A 14,386-nucleotide genomic window follows, 5' to 3' on the forward strand; every position below is an offset into this window, starting at 1 on the left:
GTGGTACCTTCATCTCTCTGACACCCCCATCCTACAGCAGAGAAGCAATTGGCATTGTCTAGGCACTTTTTTCTTTTTTGTTTCATCAGTGTTAGATGAAATGGTACAGATTTTGTGAAAAGCCATCCCTGACTTAAAAAACCACCATCAAGCTCCATGTCTTGTTAGGGTCCCCAGGGTTATGTCTTCCCACATGGGTGAGCTTTGGAGCCAGAGCCAGGGTCCCTGCAGGGAGCTGGACCCTGTCACTGAACCAAGGACAGCCCTGGGACCAGAGCTGTGGCGTCAGGTAGTGAGAATCCATTTCATTCTGGAGACAGCCTCACAGGGACACTGTGGATGCTCCTGCCTGGGACCAGGGACTCTGAGTGCCCCCTGAGACACTCCTGAGCCCGGATGCTGCAGCCCTGGGTCTGAGTGGTAGTAGGGAAGGAGAGGCAGAGGGTGAGTGGTCAGGGTGTTCTCCACATGCCTGTCACAGATGAGTCAGCTCCCTTAGGACACTGGTGGATGGGGTGGCGACCTGCATTTCCCAGGTGAGGAATTCACAGTGTCAACAATTTCATCAGTGTCCTGGGTGTCACAGTGTGTGTCAGCCTCAGAACAAGGCCCCTGCATCTTGTGGAGACAGGTCACATTGTCTGGATAGCTTGTGAGGACTGAACCCTGAACACCTGCTGCCCCCCAGGCCTGGTGTCCCTGTGAGGCTCCACCTGGGCAGCCCCAGCCTCGGTCCTGCTGCTCCTGCTGCAGCTCTGCTGCCCCCTGCTGGTGGAGGAGGACTCAGACCAGGAGCTTCCCTCCTGCAGGTCAGGTCACCCCAAAGCACCTGTCACCTGAGAAAGGTTGTGGACCAGGGAGCCCAGCCTCCCCCAGGCAGCTGCCCCCCCTGCTCTCCCCAGCCAGCACACACAGGTCACATACACGATGCAGGAGGCAGGACAGGTGCGGTTCCTGTACTGGTCCCAGGGTTGAAATGCCCTGGACTAGCCCACTGTCTTCTTACAAAATGTAGAGTGCAGGGTACAGTGTAGTGCATTTGAAAAGGGTCGGTGTCCAGATAAACCTGTGTGATGTCCCATGGCCACCAGATTCCTGTGTTAAGTTTCAAGACTGATGCTTCCCCAACCCAATTAGTGCAGATTTTCATCAGTGGGAACAGGGGATACTTCTGGCGTAAAGTTCCCTTTGTGCACCTAAATCTTCATTAGTATTATTATATCTACTGCTGTTATTTTTATCCCAACCCACATCTCTTAGAATTTGGGGTGGGAGGATTTCTACATCAGCCCAGTTGGCAGTTGGGAGGACATTGGGAATCTGCTAATTCAGACCTGGTTCTTCAATTTCACACCATACACATCACACTTTGCTGAGTCCTTTCCATGGATTTCTGAAGAGGATGGACAAGAGACTCCCAAACCAGCTCTTACTCACAGAGACCCCACAGAGCCTCTGTTTAATGAATAAAGCTGTTAAAATTCTTTGTATCCCGTAACTCGAAACAGAAAATCATTTCTAACATCAGTATAGGCATCCTCATTTCACAGCACGTAAAGCCAAAGCCCAGAGAGACTAGGTTCCCAGAAACACAGATAAAAGTGAGGTGAGGCCAGAAGGGGAGCCCAGGTGTCCCGGATTGAGACCCTGGGCCGTTTGGGTCAGAGGTTGACCAGAGGGGGTGGGAGGGAGGGTGAGGTCAAGGTAGGCAGCAGGGCTTGTGTCCCTGGACTCCCTTCCGTCCCCATCCTGACCTGGCCTATAAACGAGCCCCCTCAGCCTGCCTGTGGTGAGGTTCAGGGCGAGTGTGTCCCAGGTTAGAACTGGAGAATCTGCAGGGATGGTGGCTTTGTCTGTGCAGGGACGTGGCCTGGGTGCTGCTGGGTTTATTCCTCATTATTGCTTGGTCCTCTCTCTCCTGAGCATGTGGTAGTGACAGGGGTCTCATGGCCACTCTGCTGGGGGCTGCTAAGGTATATAGTGGACCACAGGGCTTGTAGGATCAGAAGATTATGTGGCACATTCTCAGTGATCCTGCCCCCACAGCATCCCCTGGGCTGAGCTCAGGGTCAGGGTCATGCTCAGGGTCCTGTGGGGACTGAACCTGTGGGCAGCACCTGGGCAGAGAGTGAGGAGTGGGAGCAGGAGAGGGTCCAGGTCATAGCGGGGACCCTAGATTTCTGTCTCCTGAGCTCAAAGCTGAGCCTGGTCACCTCAAGCCTTCCTCATTCCCTCAGCGATCCCTATGAAAATGCTCCTTCTCAGGCCGGTGGAGAAAATCTCTGTGCATCTGGGTGGGCTTCATGGATCTGGTTTATGTGGAGCTGTGCTCACCTCTTGGCTCTCCTAGAGGAGCTCTTGTCACTCTGCATTGGAAAATTCTTTTTTTTTTTTTTTTACTTTTTAAAAAATGTTTATTTATTTTTGAGAGAGAGGGAGAGACAGAGCGTGAGTAGGGGAGGGGCAGAGAGAGAGGGAGACACAGAATCCGAGCAGGCTCCAGGCTCTGAGCTGTCAGCACAGAGCCTGACACAGAACTCGAACTCACAAAGTGTGAGATCATGACCTGAGCCGAAGTCAGATGCTTAACTCACTGAGCCACCTGGGTGCCCCAACTGTTCACTTTAAACAGAGAATCTGTTTTCCATTTTGCAGTGTCTGTGCTGTGTCTTCAGATTCCTTCAAGTGTTCTTTATCTTGTCGTGTCTGGTGTTAATCTCAACCTTTGTATTTTTTATTTTATTATTTAAAAAATTTTTATTTTATTTTATTATTTAAAAAATTTTAATTCTAATGAGGATAACATACAGTGTTATATCAGTCTTAGGTGTACAATATAGTCACTCAATAATTGTACACATTACTCAGTGCTCATCCTGATAAGTGTACCCTTAATCCCCTTCACCTGTTTCATCCATCCCCTGACCCAGGTCCCCTCCGGTAACCATGTGGTTGTTCTCTACAGTTAAGAGTCTGTTTCTTCGTTTGTCTTCCCCCACTTTGTTTCTTTGTTTTGTTTCTTAAATTCCACATGAATGAAATCATATTCTACCCTTGGCTGTTTACATCATAGTTTTCATCTTACTTTGATTGGAATTTTTAATTCTTCCTCTCTGTCTTCTCTTAGCATTTCGATCATTCAGACTGAATTTGGATTAGAGTCTGCGACATGGTTCTTACTGGAATCTCCAGCCTTCTGTCCTGTCCTGTAGCGACTAGACCTGCCGCCCCACAACTGCATGAGCCACTTCTCATTGTAAGTCTCTCTCCTCTGTCTCTCAATAAATGAGACATGAGTCTTACTGGATGTGTGTTCTCTGGAGATTCCTAAGTAATACACCTTAGTAGCTCTTACTCTTTGTTGTTACAATGGTGTGATTTTAATGGTTTCTTTTTGGTTTATGGTCCTCACCTGCTAACTGGTCAAATTACCTCCCGGGCACATGACATCATTCACATGCACAATAAGGACATCATAACACAGTCTCATATCCCCCATCATGTCTGCTATCATTTTCATGTATTTTATTTTTGTATCTAATATAAATCACAGTATATTATTATCATTATTATTTTATTGAAACACTTGAGGATTTTCTACAGGCAGTAACCATAAAAAAGTTCTTATATTTATGCTTGTACTTAGGATATCTGATACTTTATGCATCTTGTATAGTTGCACTGTCCCTCTGCTACCCTTTCCTTCTGTCCAAGGGATGTCCTTTACTGTTGCTTTGCTGAGGGTGTGTGGGTAATCAGTTCTATGAGGCTTTGCAGTCTGAAAAGGTTTAGTTTGTCTTCCCTTTTCAATGACATTTTCTATGGGTAAAGGCCAAAGTTGACAGATATTTTCTTAGGATTGTGGAGACATTGCTCCCCTGTTCTTTTGCTTACATGTCTGTAATGAGAAATGTGCTCCCACCATGAAGCTCATTCCTCTGTAGGGAACACGTCTCCTCTCTGTCTGCAAGAGTGTCTGCATCACTGGTTTGTAGCAGTTTCATCACAATGTGTGCTGTGCTGTCTCTCGTGTTCCCATGCCTGAGCTTTGCTGAGTTTCTTGTATGTATTAGTGCATGAATTTCACCAAATTTGAAGCCATTTTTGCTATGATTCTTCAGATGTGTTTTCAAGGCACCAGCTGGTCTCTAACTTCTTTCCCACAATTTCCAAGTCACACAAACTTAAGACTGTGGGAAGTTGTTTTACACATGCTAAAATTTTATTTACTTTTTGTAGCTTTTCCCCTCTGTATTTCATTTTGAATGCTTTCTACTGCTATGACGTCAAGTTCACTGATCTCATTTTCAGCATCCAATCTGTTGCTAACCTCATCCAGTGTTGTTGTTGTTGTTGTTGTTGTTGTTTTCTATGTCAGATTATGTTGTTTCTGTTAGGGAAGTTGTAAAGTTTTGGTCTTTGAAAAATGGCTTCTATATGTTCTTCTAACTGGTTGAGTCACATACACATCCACAGAAACCAATGAAATATATTCATAATAACTGTGTGCGTATTCTCTGCTGGTCTACCTTCTCCCATGCTACCTGGAGAGTAGAGTGGGGACTTCAGATCTGGAGACCTGGGCCAGACCCACTCATTGCTTTGTGCACAGGCCTCCTGGGGCTGCAGGAGTGTGTGACACAGAGGGGGAAGGGGTTTGTGTCTCACTCCCCGTCTGTTTGTGTCACTGTGAGCACTATCAGTGTCCCACACCTGACAGTAATAGTCACCCTTGTCCTCAGCCTGGGCCTCACTGATGGCCAGGGTGACTGTGTTCCCGGAGTTGGAGCCAGAGAATTGGTCAGGGATCCCTGAGGGCCACTTGCTATCATAATAGATAATCAGCATGGGGGCTTGGCCTGGCTTCTGCTGGTACCATTGAACACTTCTACCTCCAAAGTTGTTTCCCCCACAGGTGATCCTGGCTGTCTGTGACAGAGTCACGGACACCGAGGGGGGTGCTGAGTCAGCACATAGGAGGCCACGGAACCTGCAAGAGAGAAAAGAAAGGTGGTTTTCCGGTGCCGGGTCTCATCCCCAGGAGAACCCCACCTGCCTGGCCTGAGCTCAGGGAGTCTCTGGGTTTCCAGTTTCCCAAGTCCCATCATCTCAGCCCCTGATGCTCATGGGCCTGGCTGGTGGATGGAGCCTTTGAACATCATCTAATTTCTCCAGGCAGGTGCAGTGCCTCAGGGTCACAGAGCCAGTGGACACTTGAGGGACTGTCACTCTCCCCCACCCCTGGCCCCTCATCCTGCAGCAAGGTCATGATCATCTTTCCCACAACAGGCAGCCCCTTGCTTAGCTCAGAGTCAGGTCCTGGATTGCCCCAGATCCCTGGGGCTGCAGTGAATGTGAGCCTGTGGACAGCACCTGTGCAGTGAACGAGGAGGCCGAAGAAAAGAGGACTCCAGGCCATGGTGGAGGTGAAATGATTCTGTTCCTTAAGTCGCAGGCCTCGAGGCTGGCAGGACTTTCCCCAGGCCTCTTTTATCCCCTTGCTAGAGAGACGTGGTGGACATGCAAATCAGCCAGGGTGAGGGGGCTGCTCACAGGTGGGAACTCTGTGGTTTGAGAGAGGCCAGAGAGGGGAGGGACGGCCCTGCAGACCTAGCCTCAGTCCGGAGATTCTGCTTCACCCTCTGATCGCATAGTCTGGGGTGCACAACTCCATTCCCCTCCGTGTCCTGACCTCACTCCTGGGCTGACCTGTCCTGGCTGAGCTCAGAAGTGGAATTTGTCTGTATTTTCTGAACCCATGATAACAACATGTTTACTCTACAGACACTATAGGAGGTTTAAGTCAGTGGGTTGCTGAGCCATATCTCTGTTGGGGAACACCAGAACCTAAATAAAATTCTTCCCTTGGCAAGTGCACATGGAATTTTAAGGCGTCATTGTGGTGCTGTAAGTGTCTGTCCATGGGGTGGGGGGGGAAGAGGGGAGCTTCTGGGACAGGTCATAGCCTCAGTATCCACAAGGTGCACTCGGTGTCAAGGACAGATCCAGTCCTTGGGCAAGGTGTGACAGTGACTGAGGTGAGTGGAGAGGCGGGAAGTACTGACCTGTGTTAGAGAGAGAGGCAAATCTACACGACACAGTTCTAAGAGACATGGATACAGAATTTTATATCAGCGTCAGAGATCCTGTAGAAACCTACACCTTTTCCCTCAGGTCTCACATCCGGATGGCCAACCCTTCCTGGGTGATAGAAGCCCTGATGCCAGGCTCACCCCATCTGCAGGTGCTTTGCCAGTTGATCTCTGCTGTCCCCTGGTGGCCACTCCACACTGACTCTGGGAGGCTCGGGGAACTCCTTTGTCCAGGTGATGAAGAACCCACAGCTCAGAACCTGATTCGCTGATCCCTTGACTGCTGGCTCCAGAGGAGGAATTGCTCTTTTCTCCAATGCCCTGTCAGCCTCAAGACCAGGCAGGAGGAGATCAGATTATCCATGAAAACAAGAACAGGCTCATCTGAGGAAGACAAGGTAAGGCCCATCTGAAGTATCACTGCTCATATCTCTGGGGACACGGGTGGTCATGGGTGTGGTTCTTGGGCTTAGCAGTAGGGACACAGGACCCAGCGACAACCCCTTACTGGTGCTGGCTGCTGATGCATCAAAATAGGGCCATTCCAAAGACAGAGACAGGAGAACTCTCACCCAGAAAACATTTATCGAGACCCACTTTGGTCTGACACAATCATCCTGGGAGATGATTGTGAACAAGACACAGATCTTTCTCAGAAGTTCCTTCTTGTGGTTGGAGCAGGAGAGTGGTCACAGTGGCTCTGGTGGCACAGCAGAGTCTCCAGCCCCTTCTACCTGTATCTTATCTTCATATGCATTTAGTAGCCACACTATTGCTATTCTGGGGTCCCTCTTGACCAGGATTGACCTTGCAAGCCAGAAATGGCTCATGGTTGTGTCAGTCAGCTGGGATCCTTTCTGGGGACTTGTCGTCTCGTGAATGAGAGAAGTAGACTGGATATACAGTGCCTTTCCTCTTTACATGGATGTGATAGCTGGAGCGGCTGCAGCCTTCCTGAGGTCTACAGTATAAAAATAAAAGCAAAGCTCCATAGTAGGGATGGTGGAACAGACAGAGAGGATTTGGTGCGTCATGGAACTGGTGAGTACTTGGAGAGTCACCCTCTGATTCCAGATTTACTTTTTGTGGTAGACAGATAGTCTCCTGACTATTTCTGCCTCTGATAGTCATGTGTCTGCTTGGCAGTAAAAAAAATTCTACCAATTAGTATGATAATTAACACAAAAGAATCAGCTAAAAAGTAATAGTGGAAGTAATTTGTAGTTGTAGATGATGTGCAGAACATTAATTGAGATCAGACAGAAATGACAGGCAGGTGGTGTGTGGTGAGAAGTTGGAGGAGGAATCTCTGGAGAGGTGACTTCAGGGCTGCTCTCATTCTGGGAGGAAGGGACACATAATAATAAGTGTGCTCACGAGAGCAGAGTCTGTGTCCTGCTGGGAAGAGTCTGGTTTGTCTGAGGATGAAGGACCAGTGAGAAAATATGTTGTTTATGATTCAAAACTAGCTCTGTTCCAAGGTGACATTTTCTCATAAGTTAAAAGTTTGGGGACAAGAGTGACGTGTTGTCAAAATCGTCCCTGCTGTGGTTTCCAGGTGGGGTGAAGCATGAGGGAAGTTCCTGTGTGAAGTCCTGTGCACACAGAAGAAGAAACAGGAGCAGTTTTGTAGGGGACAGTCATCGGGGCTTATCTGCTGGGTCACCTGGTTGAAACATGGCAGTGGCCGTGTCACAAAGGCTCCACCTTCCCGTCATCTTCCTTCAGCCTCTCTGACTCCTGGGCCACATGTGTGTGTTTAGCCTGCAAAACTCCTGTGACATATCCTTTACATTATCTATGTATGTACCTACATATGAATGTACTGGTGAACATGTGTGTACACGTGTACTTATGTGTATACTGTATGTGTGTATGTAGATATCCATTGCGTGTGTGTCTTCTGGAGGTTCTAGACTCTGACTTGGGACCCCAAACGTACTTGATGGAATCCTTTGTATGGCAGGAGCCATGTAGTTGCTTTTATCACCAATGACAATGTGGGTGAGGTAACCATAATGAAATGGAAGCAAATTAATAATCAGACTCGTTTGACAGGGATCACTGGTGTTGGCTAGTTAATGACGCTGCTCCTAGAACTGACAAACATGGGCAGCCTACCAACTACTTGTTATTTTGAATGCTACTGAATCTTAGTAGAGGCTGTATTCTGACTATGAGCCACTAAGTAACCCCATGACCTGAGTCAGCTATGTAAACTGGGTGTTATATAACCAACCATGCAGGGACTGGGCTTTCACAGCAGCTCTCCATCATCATGCAGAAGAGGTAATTGAAGATCAGAGTTCACCAGGTCCTGAAGGCACAGGTTAAATGCATGAGGAACAAGTCAGAGTGTGTCCATGACCCCATCTCCTGTTGTTATCCCACACATGACAGGAGTAGTAGCCTTGCCCTCAGTCCAGACCCTGCTGACAGTAAGGTGGCCATGATCCCTGAGTTGGAGCCAAAGACTCAGTCAGGCGTCGTTGGGTTCCTTTGGTGTTATCACAAATGAGCATCTTGGGTTCCAGTGCACAGCATAGTATTCTACTTGTCTCTCTGTCAGGTGATGGTGGCCAGCTCTCCCAGAAACATCAAAATTGAAAGCAGTCCAGTCAGCTCATGGAGGTCATAGATCCTGCAAGAAGGAGGGGAGAGGTGGGCTTGAGGAAGAAGGGCTCACTCCCAGGGGTCCCAACCTGAAGCTGTACCTGGGCTAGTTCAGGGTTTGGGGCGGGTCCACTCGGGTCCTGTGGGGGCTAAGCCTGCAAGCAGGACCTAGGGCAGCACATGTGCAGAGAGTAAGAAGGGGGAGCATGAGAGGAGCCCAGGCCATGGAGGAGATGCCCCAGAGCTCTGCATCCTGAGACCCCACAGAAGGGCAGGGCTCTCCCAGACCTTCTTATACTTCAAGGGCAGAGCCTGCCCAGCCGGAAAGCAGACCAGCCCTCATTGGCCCTCTGACGATGCCGCTGGAGGTTTTGACAGAAGTCAGGACCCAGAAAAACCGAAAGTAGCATTCCTACCCCATGTTCCTACAATCAGTGCCACAAACGACTCTCCAGGTGACGATCGCTAATTTAGGGCCTCCATGGAGGGTGTTGCCACAGCTCTGCCCTGTGACATTATCACTGGTTCAACCTTTATTCAAGCCTCTGTCCCTTCTCTGTTCTGCCCAGGGTCATTGCAGACAGATCCAGCTCTGCCTAGGGGGCAATAAATCCTTAAGTCCAGAAAAGGTCTGCTATGACAGCTCAATGTCTATCATAAGGTTCTTCTTTTGGCCCATGTCTCTATGATCTGCTTTCTCAGTGGAGGTTAGAGAGTCCATCAAGGTCCCTGAGGCTGTTGGTATTGGTAGAAATGAAAGTCAGAGACTGGCCAGGTTCTGCAGGAATGTCCTACACAGTTGGATACTGACGTTTCCGACAGTGTTCCTGGTCTGGCCTTCTCTGCAGGGCCTGGGCATGGGGCCGAGGGAGTGTCCCCCTCACCGTGGGTTGAGCTGTGGTGTAGGGTGGGCAGAGAAATGGGAGAGCCAGAAGGATCAGAGGGACGGAAGGGGCTGCCTGAAAGAGGGAGGGAGAGGTCTGAACATGTTGGTGGAGGTGCTGGACCAGAGACGGACCAGGCTCCTTCTCTCCCTGGAGCTCGGTCCAGCATGGGCACCTGTTCTCTGGGCTCCCTCCATCTGCAACCTATCCCTCCACGCTCTCGGGGTGACCCCCACATGGGCAGGAGGTCCCGTAGGTCTGGTCCTCAGACACTACATCTCCCATCCCTGCCCACGGAGAGATCTGTGTCTTCCCTCTGGAGTTCAATGAACTTCTTCATTTTCATTTTGTCCCTCACGTTTGGATCTGAGGACTGAGACCACCTGTGGCAGGGTGTCTATTAGATCTAGAAATCCTTGCCCAGAAGGGTAAGGATGTAAATAATCACTCAGGGCACTGGAAAATGCATTAGGAGCTAAACAGTTTGCTCCCCTGGGCAAACATTCTCATCCGGGTAAACAGACAGCTTATTAAATAAAAGTTTACTGATCAGACTGGTTTGATGACTGCCCCCTTGAGAGGGTCCACCAGTCCTATGCTGTTATGTCACAGAAGTGACCCACGTCAGGCTGCTCCTTCCTTGAAAGACCTGCCTCATGCCCCTCATGTGCACATCCTGAAACCCTGCACACACTCCCCTCACCTGCCTGAGACGTTCCTGAGACTCTGCCTGGGGGTTTTCTCCTGAGCACTAACGGACTTGGTGTGCGGGATGAAGTAGTTTTCGGGTGATCTTTTGGGAATGGGCACCTGCCCATCAGCATGCCTGTTCAGGTTGCCATGGAGAAGACAGAGCCCGGACAGGACTGAGGACTGGCTCCATTGCTGGGGGAGTGAGGGCAGGGCCAGTCTCTGTGTGGAAGGCTCTGTCCCGCTGGGTGTGCCCAGGGGGAGCTGTGTGAGCCAGGCTGGGAGAGCAGGTTTGGGTCCCCCTTAACCTGTCTGTGTCACTGTGAGTCACTGAAAACTGCTCCCACTGCCATGGTAGGTGGCAGAGTGGCAGTGAGCTTTGCCCTGGGCCTGGGCCTCGCTTATGGTCAGGATGGCCTGGTCCTTGAGTTGGAACTTGAAAATTGGTCAGGGATCCCTGAGGGCAGGTTGCTGTAATGATAATTTCCAGGGGTGTCTAGCTTGGCTTCTGCTGGTGCCAGTGGACATATGTACTTCCCATGTGTTTTCCCCCACGTGTGATCCTGGCTGTCTCCTTCATAGTCACTGACAGCGAGGGGGTTGAGTCAGCTTGTAGGGGCCATGGAGCCTGTGAGAGAGAAAAGGAGAGGTGGGCTTCCAGATCTGGTCCAATCCCCAGGAGCCCCCCACCTACCTAGCCTGAGCTCCAGGGATTCTCTGCAAACCCCAGGTTTGCCCTCTCTCATCAATCTCGTTCCCAGAATCCAATGGGCCTGGCCGGTTGATGTGGCTTTTGAACAAATTGAAAAACAAGTCTTTCTCTGCATAGAGGCAGTCTGTCTGGGCTCACACGGAGCCAGTGAGCACAGTGAGGGGATTTTACCCCTGCAGCTCCTCATCCTGCAGCAGGGTCATGAGCATCCTGCCCCACAGGCAGCCCATGCTGAGCTCCGAGTCTGGGCCATGCTTGTCCATGGCCCTGAGTTGGGGTGGGTGTGAGCTGGGTGCAGCACCCGTGCAGTGGCCAAGGAGGCTGAGGAGGAAAGGTGTCTAGAACATGATGGAGATCTCCCAAATCTGCTCCCGAGGCCCAAGGCCGGGCAGGATTCTCTCCTGGCCTCTTATCCCTTCCTGGGGAGACCTGGAGGTTATGCATCAGCCACCTCAGGGGCTGCTACTGAGGATCTTTGTGGTTTCAGAGAAGAGCTCAGCCCCAGGGGACACAGAGAGGAGGGGGTGGCCTGTGCAGACCCACCCTTATTTCAGGGGATTCTGCTTCACCCTCTGGTATCATAGTCTGGGCCTGATATTTGCACCCCAGTTTGTGATCTGGTGTCAGTCCTGGGCTGGCCTGACCATTGAGAACTCAGAGGTGGAGTTTACCTTTATTTTCTGAACACCCTCTATGGGAAACACTATGGTGCTCACACAGGTGCAGGTCCTACCCCGGGTCATAGCTTGTGGGCCACAGAGGTAAAAAAAAAAATTCCTCCTCTATCAAGAGCACATGAATTTTTCAATGGCATCATGGTGGTGTCATATCTGCTCTTGACCAGGAGCTTCTATGGCAGGTCATAGGTGCTGTACCTTGGTATCCCCATTTTGTAATTAGGAGTAGGAAGAGATCAGATGCAAAAAGCAATATTGCCATATAAGAGAATGAGAGGGGGCTTCAAAGTTTAGTTACTCTTCAAGGGAATGTTTGTCACTATTAAGTTGTCTTCAGTTTGGGAAAAATTTGTAATAAACATCTGAATTTATTAATTTAGTTGAAATTAGTTTATTGAGAAAATCACCGTGTTGCAGGCACTGGGAAAGGGAAGAAGAGGATTTTTCAGTCTCCTCTCCCTTCACTGAGGGAGTTTAGTGGAGGGAGAAGGTGGGAGGATCTTCCAGCAAGGAGGAGCAGCTGTGTCTGGTACGGGCTGTCAGCACAGGGTTGGAGGAAGGAGGAAACGTGTGATCACAGGGAAGACGGATGTTTGTGGACAGTGACAGAACATTAGTCTCATGAGAGTGGGGTTGGTGGGAGACAAAGTGCCTGAACTGTATTGGAGAAATAGGCAATGTCTCCACGAGCAGGGTCCGTCACACACATACCCTGAAATTTATACCTGATAGTGAAAGATGACATTATAGGCAAATGACAAATGACCTGGTTAGAGGATCTGAAAGAACAGGAAAACCAGAGGGACCTGGGATTCTACCTGAGTTCAGGGCCAGTGTGGGGTTTCTCCTGAGGTGAACATTTCTGGGTACAGAGGGTGAGGTCAGGTATGGTAAGAGGCCATTTCCAGGTAGTAAGTCAGGTTCTCTTGGCAGCTGGTAGGCACATTGAGAGGCCTCCAGGAGGAAGATGCTGACATAGGAACAGGTTAGCCTGGGACCTCCCAGTAGGGGCTGAGGCCACTCGGGGCAGTGGTTATTATCCCTCCTCACCCCCCTAAACAGTCTAAAGCCACAGGGAGACTAGGGTGCTACATGTGCCTCTGGTCCTGGTCCCCTGTCTTGGATCCCACGTGGGTGACCTGTCACTGCTTTACCAATACCCCACAGATTGGCTGAGCTGAGCAGGAACATGTGTTAGAGGTGCACCTGACTGGGAAGGGAGGCAGGGAAATGACTGCAGGTCCCCATTCCCTGACAGGGAGAAACAAAAAGATGGTGGCAGGTGTGAGGAAGCAACAGTCACCTGCAACAGTCACCTGCACCATGTGAGGAAGGCCACTCGGCTGAGAGGGGATGTAGGACAACCTCAGCCAGAATGTTCCAGGTTCTGAAGGAGACAGCTTCTTCCTCTCAGTTCTGGCAGGTGTCTATGGGGATTATAATCCTTTAGAGGGACCTTTTGTGATCCCAACTGGAAAAATCCCTGGAAATATGATTTCAACCAGAAATCATCTTTTTCATTCATTGGGTCAATAACTAAACTTTAGATGAAATATTCCAATCATACATGCCATGCTTTTGTGAGGAGAAAAAGATTTTCAGTTCTGTGTCTCCCCATTCCCTGGAGATATTACCCTGATTCAAGGCAGAAGTGGACATGGGGGAAGCTTGTGTTTCCTTCTTACTTAATTCATCACCTGTCATTTTGACCTTATGAAATTGCTCTAAAAATCACAAGTCAAAGAATCATGAAGAGAAATTATTTATGATAGAGATGTATTCAATTCTTGGAAAAGACCTCTCCCCTCCAAGTGCCAGGTAAGGCCTGAATGCAGATGAAGCCACCACACAGGGTCAGTATGGGGGGTGGGTGTGAGTACCTGTGGGTCAGACCTGAGCTAAGGGTCAGATCTGCTAGTGCAGGAGATGGGATTTGGGGCAGTGGGAGGACAGTTGTGCCAGAAGAAAGACCCCTAGGTGGGATCCAACGTAGTGTCTGTACTTTTTCCACAGTTCCTGTTAAACCTAAGGAGGGAAGGGCCTGGGGCAGCAGGGACCTGTTTCCTGCTTTATGAAGTGTCTGTCAGTCCTTAGGATGTGGGACACCTCATCCAGGAACCAGAGGAGACACAGCCTTGTGGGGCCCATCCAGGATCTGTTACTAAGGAGAAGAGGAATTCCCAGGACTGTGCTGTCTGAGACAGGTGTCTCCCCTCCTCAATGACATGTGATTACATCTGAGGCCCATGTGATGTATAATGTACAATGACATCCTAAATCTTTATTATATACTATAAACCTGACTCCAGTCCCAATAGTCAGAATAGCCAACCCCCCCCCCTCACCACTGTCCATTAGGATAAACAGACCAGAGGATGGAGAACCTGCTGGATTCTGCCACCCTGGAGTGTCAGGCCAGGACCAGGGAGGTCACCTGATCCTAAGGCCTGACCAGCAGCTGCTCAGAGATGTAGGGAGAATGAGAGCCAGGCCATGGCAGGAGGGTTTGTGTCCCACTGCCCATCTTTACCTATCACCTGAGTCACTGATAGGCACTCCCACCGCCACATTAGGTAGTTCAGCAATGGTCAGTCTTGTCTTGGCCCTCAGTCCTGGTCATGCTCAGGGAGGCTATGTTCCTAAGTTCCATCCTCAGATTTGGACCCAGATGGTTGCTCATATCTGTATGCATAACCAGCTTGGGACCAGGCTTGCCTT

The 14,386-nt window shown here is 49.7% G+C and overlaps 1 protein-coding gene, 3 long non-coding RNA genes, 1 pseudogene and 5 gene segments (V, D, J or C); 3 read left to right on the forward strand and 7 right to left on the reverse strand.

Annotated features, from left to right (window-relative positions):
- Nucleotides 1-6,259, forward strand: part of LOC125148972 (uncharacterized) — a 73,698-nt gene extending 67,439 nt beyond the window's left edge. The window contains exons 2-3 of the long non-coding RNA XR_007145748.1: nt 3,128-3,256; nt 6,175-6,259. This is a non-coding gene — a long non-coding RNA (uncharacterized LOC125148972). The remainder of the gene's footprint in view (nt 1-3,127; nt 3,257-6,174) is intronic.
- The window catches only part of LOC125148931 (immunoglobulin lambda variable 5-37-like), a 1,027,427-nt gene that overhangs the window by 197,856 nt on the left and 815,185 nt on the right, over nt 1-14,386 (reverse strand).
- Nucleotides 1-14,386, forward strand: part of LOC125148968 (uncharacterized) — an 863,358-nt gene that overhangs the window by 196,692 nt on the left and 652,280 nt on the right. The window lies entirely within an intron of this gene.
- LOC125148944 (immunoglobulin lambda variable 5-37-like) overlaps nt 1-14,386 on the reverse strand; it is a 657,272-nt gene that overhangs the window by 193,072 nt on the left and 449,814 nt on the right.
- The window catches only part of LOC125148932 (immunoglobulin lambda-1 light chain-like), a 327,578-nt gene that overhangs the window by 178,570 nt on the left and 134,622 nt on the right, over nt 1-14,386 (reverse strand).
- LOC125148935 (immunoglobulin lambda-1 light chain-like) overlaps nt 1-14,386 on the reverse strand; it is an 899,300-nt gene that overhangs the window by 173,705 nt on the left and 711,209 nt on the right. The gene's annotated exons all lie outside the window — the stretch shown is intronic.
- Nucleotides 1-14,386, reverse strand: part of LOC125148936 (immunoglobulin lambda variable 5-37-like) — a 647,249-nt pseudogene that overhangs the window by 165,172 nt on the left and 467,691 nt on the right.
- The window catches only part of LOC125148937 (immunoglobulin lambda-1 light chain-like), a 498,673-nt gene that overhangs the window by 160,845 nt on the left and 323,442 nt on the right, over nt 1-14,386 (reverse strand).
- Nucleotides 1-14,386, reverse strand: part of LOC125148960 (immunoglobulin lambda variable 3-21-like) — a 17,448-nt gene continuing 3,062 nt past the window's right edge. The window contains 1 exon segment of the V gene segment in view: nt 1-13. Coding sequence covers nt 10-13 — 4 coding nt within the window.
- The window catches only part of LOC125148973 (uncharacterized), a 133,643-nt gene continuing 125,520 nt past the window's right edge, over nt 6,264-14,386 (forward strand). For all 3 annotated transcript variants that reach the window (XR_007145750.1, XR_007145751.1, XR_007145749.1), the window contains exon 1: nt 6,264-6,490. This is a non-coding gene — a long non-coding RNA (uncharacterized LOC125148973). The remainder of the gene's footprint in view (nt 6,491-14,386) is intronic.

The sequence above is a fragment of the Prionailurus viverrinus genome, chromosome D3 (genome assembly GCF_022837055.1).
Source record: "Prionailurus viverrinus isolate Anna chromosome D3, UM_Priviv_1.0, whole genome shotgun sequence".
Taxonomy (NCBI): Eukaryota; Metazoa; Chordata; class Mammalia; order Carnivora; family Felidae; genus Prionailurus; species Prionailurus viverrinus.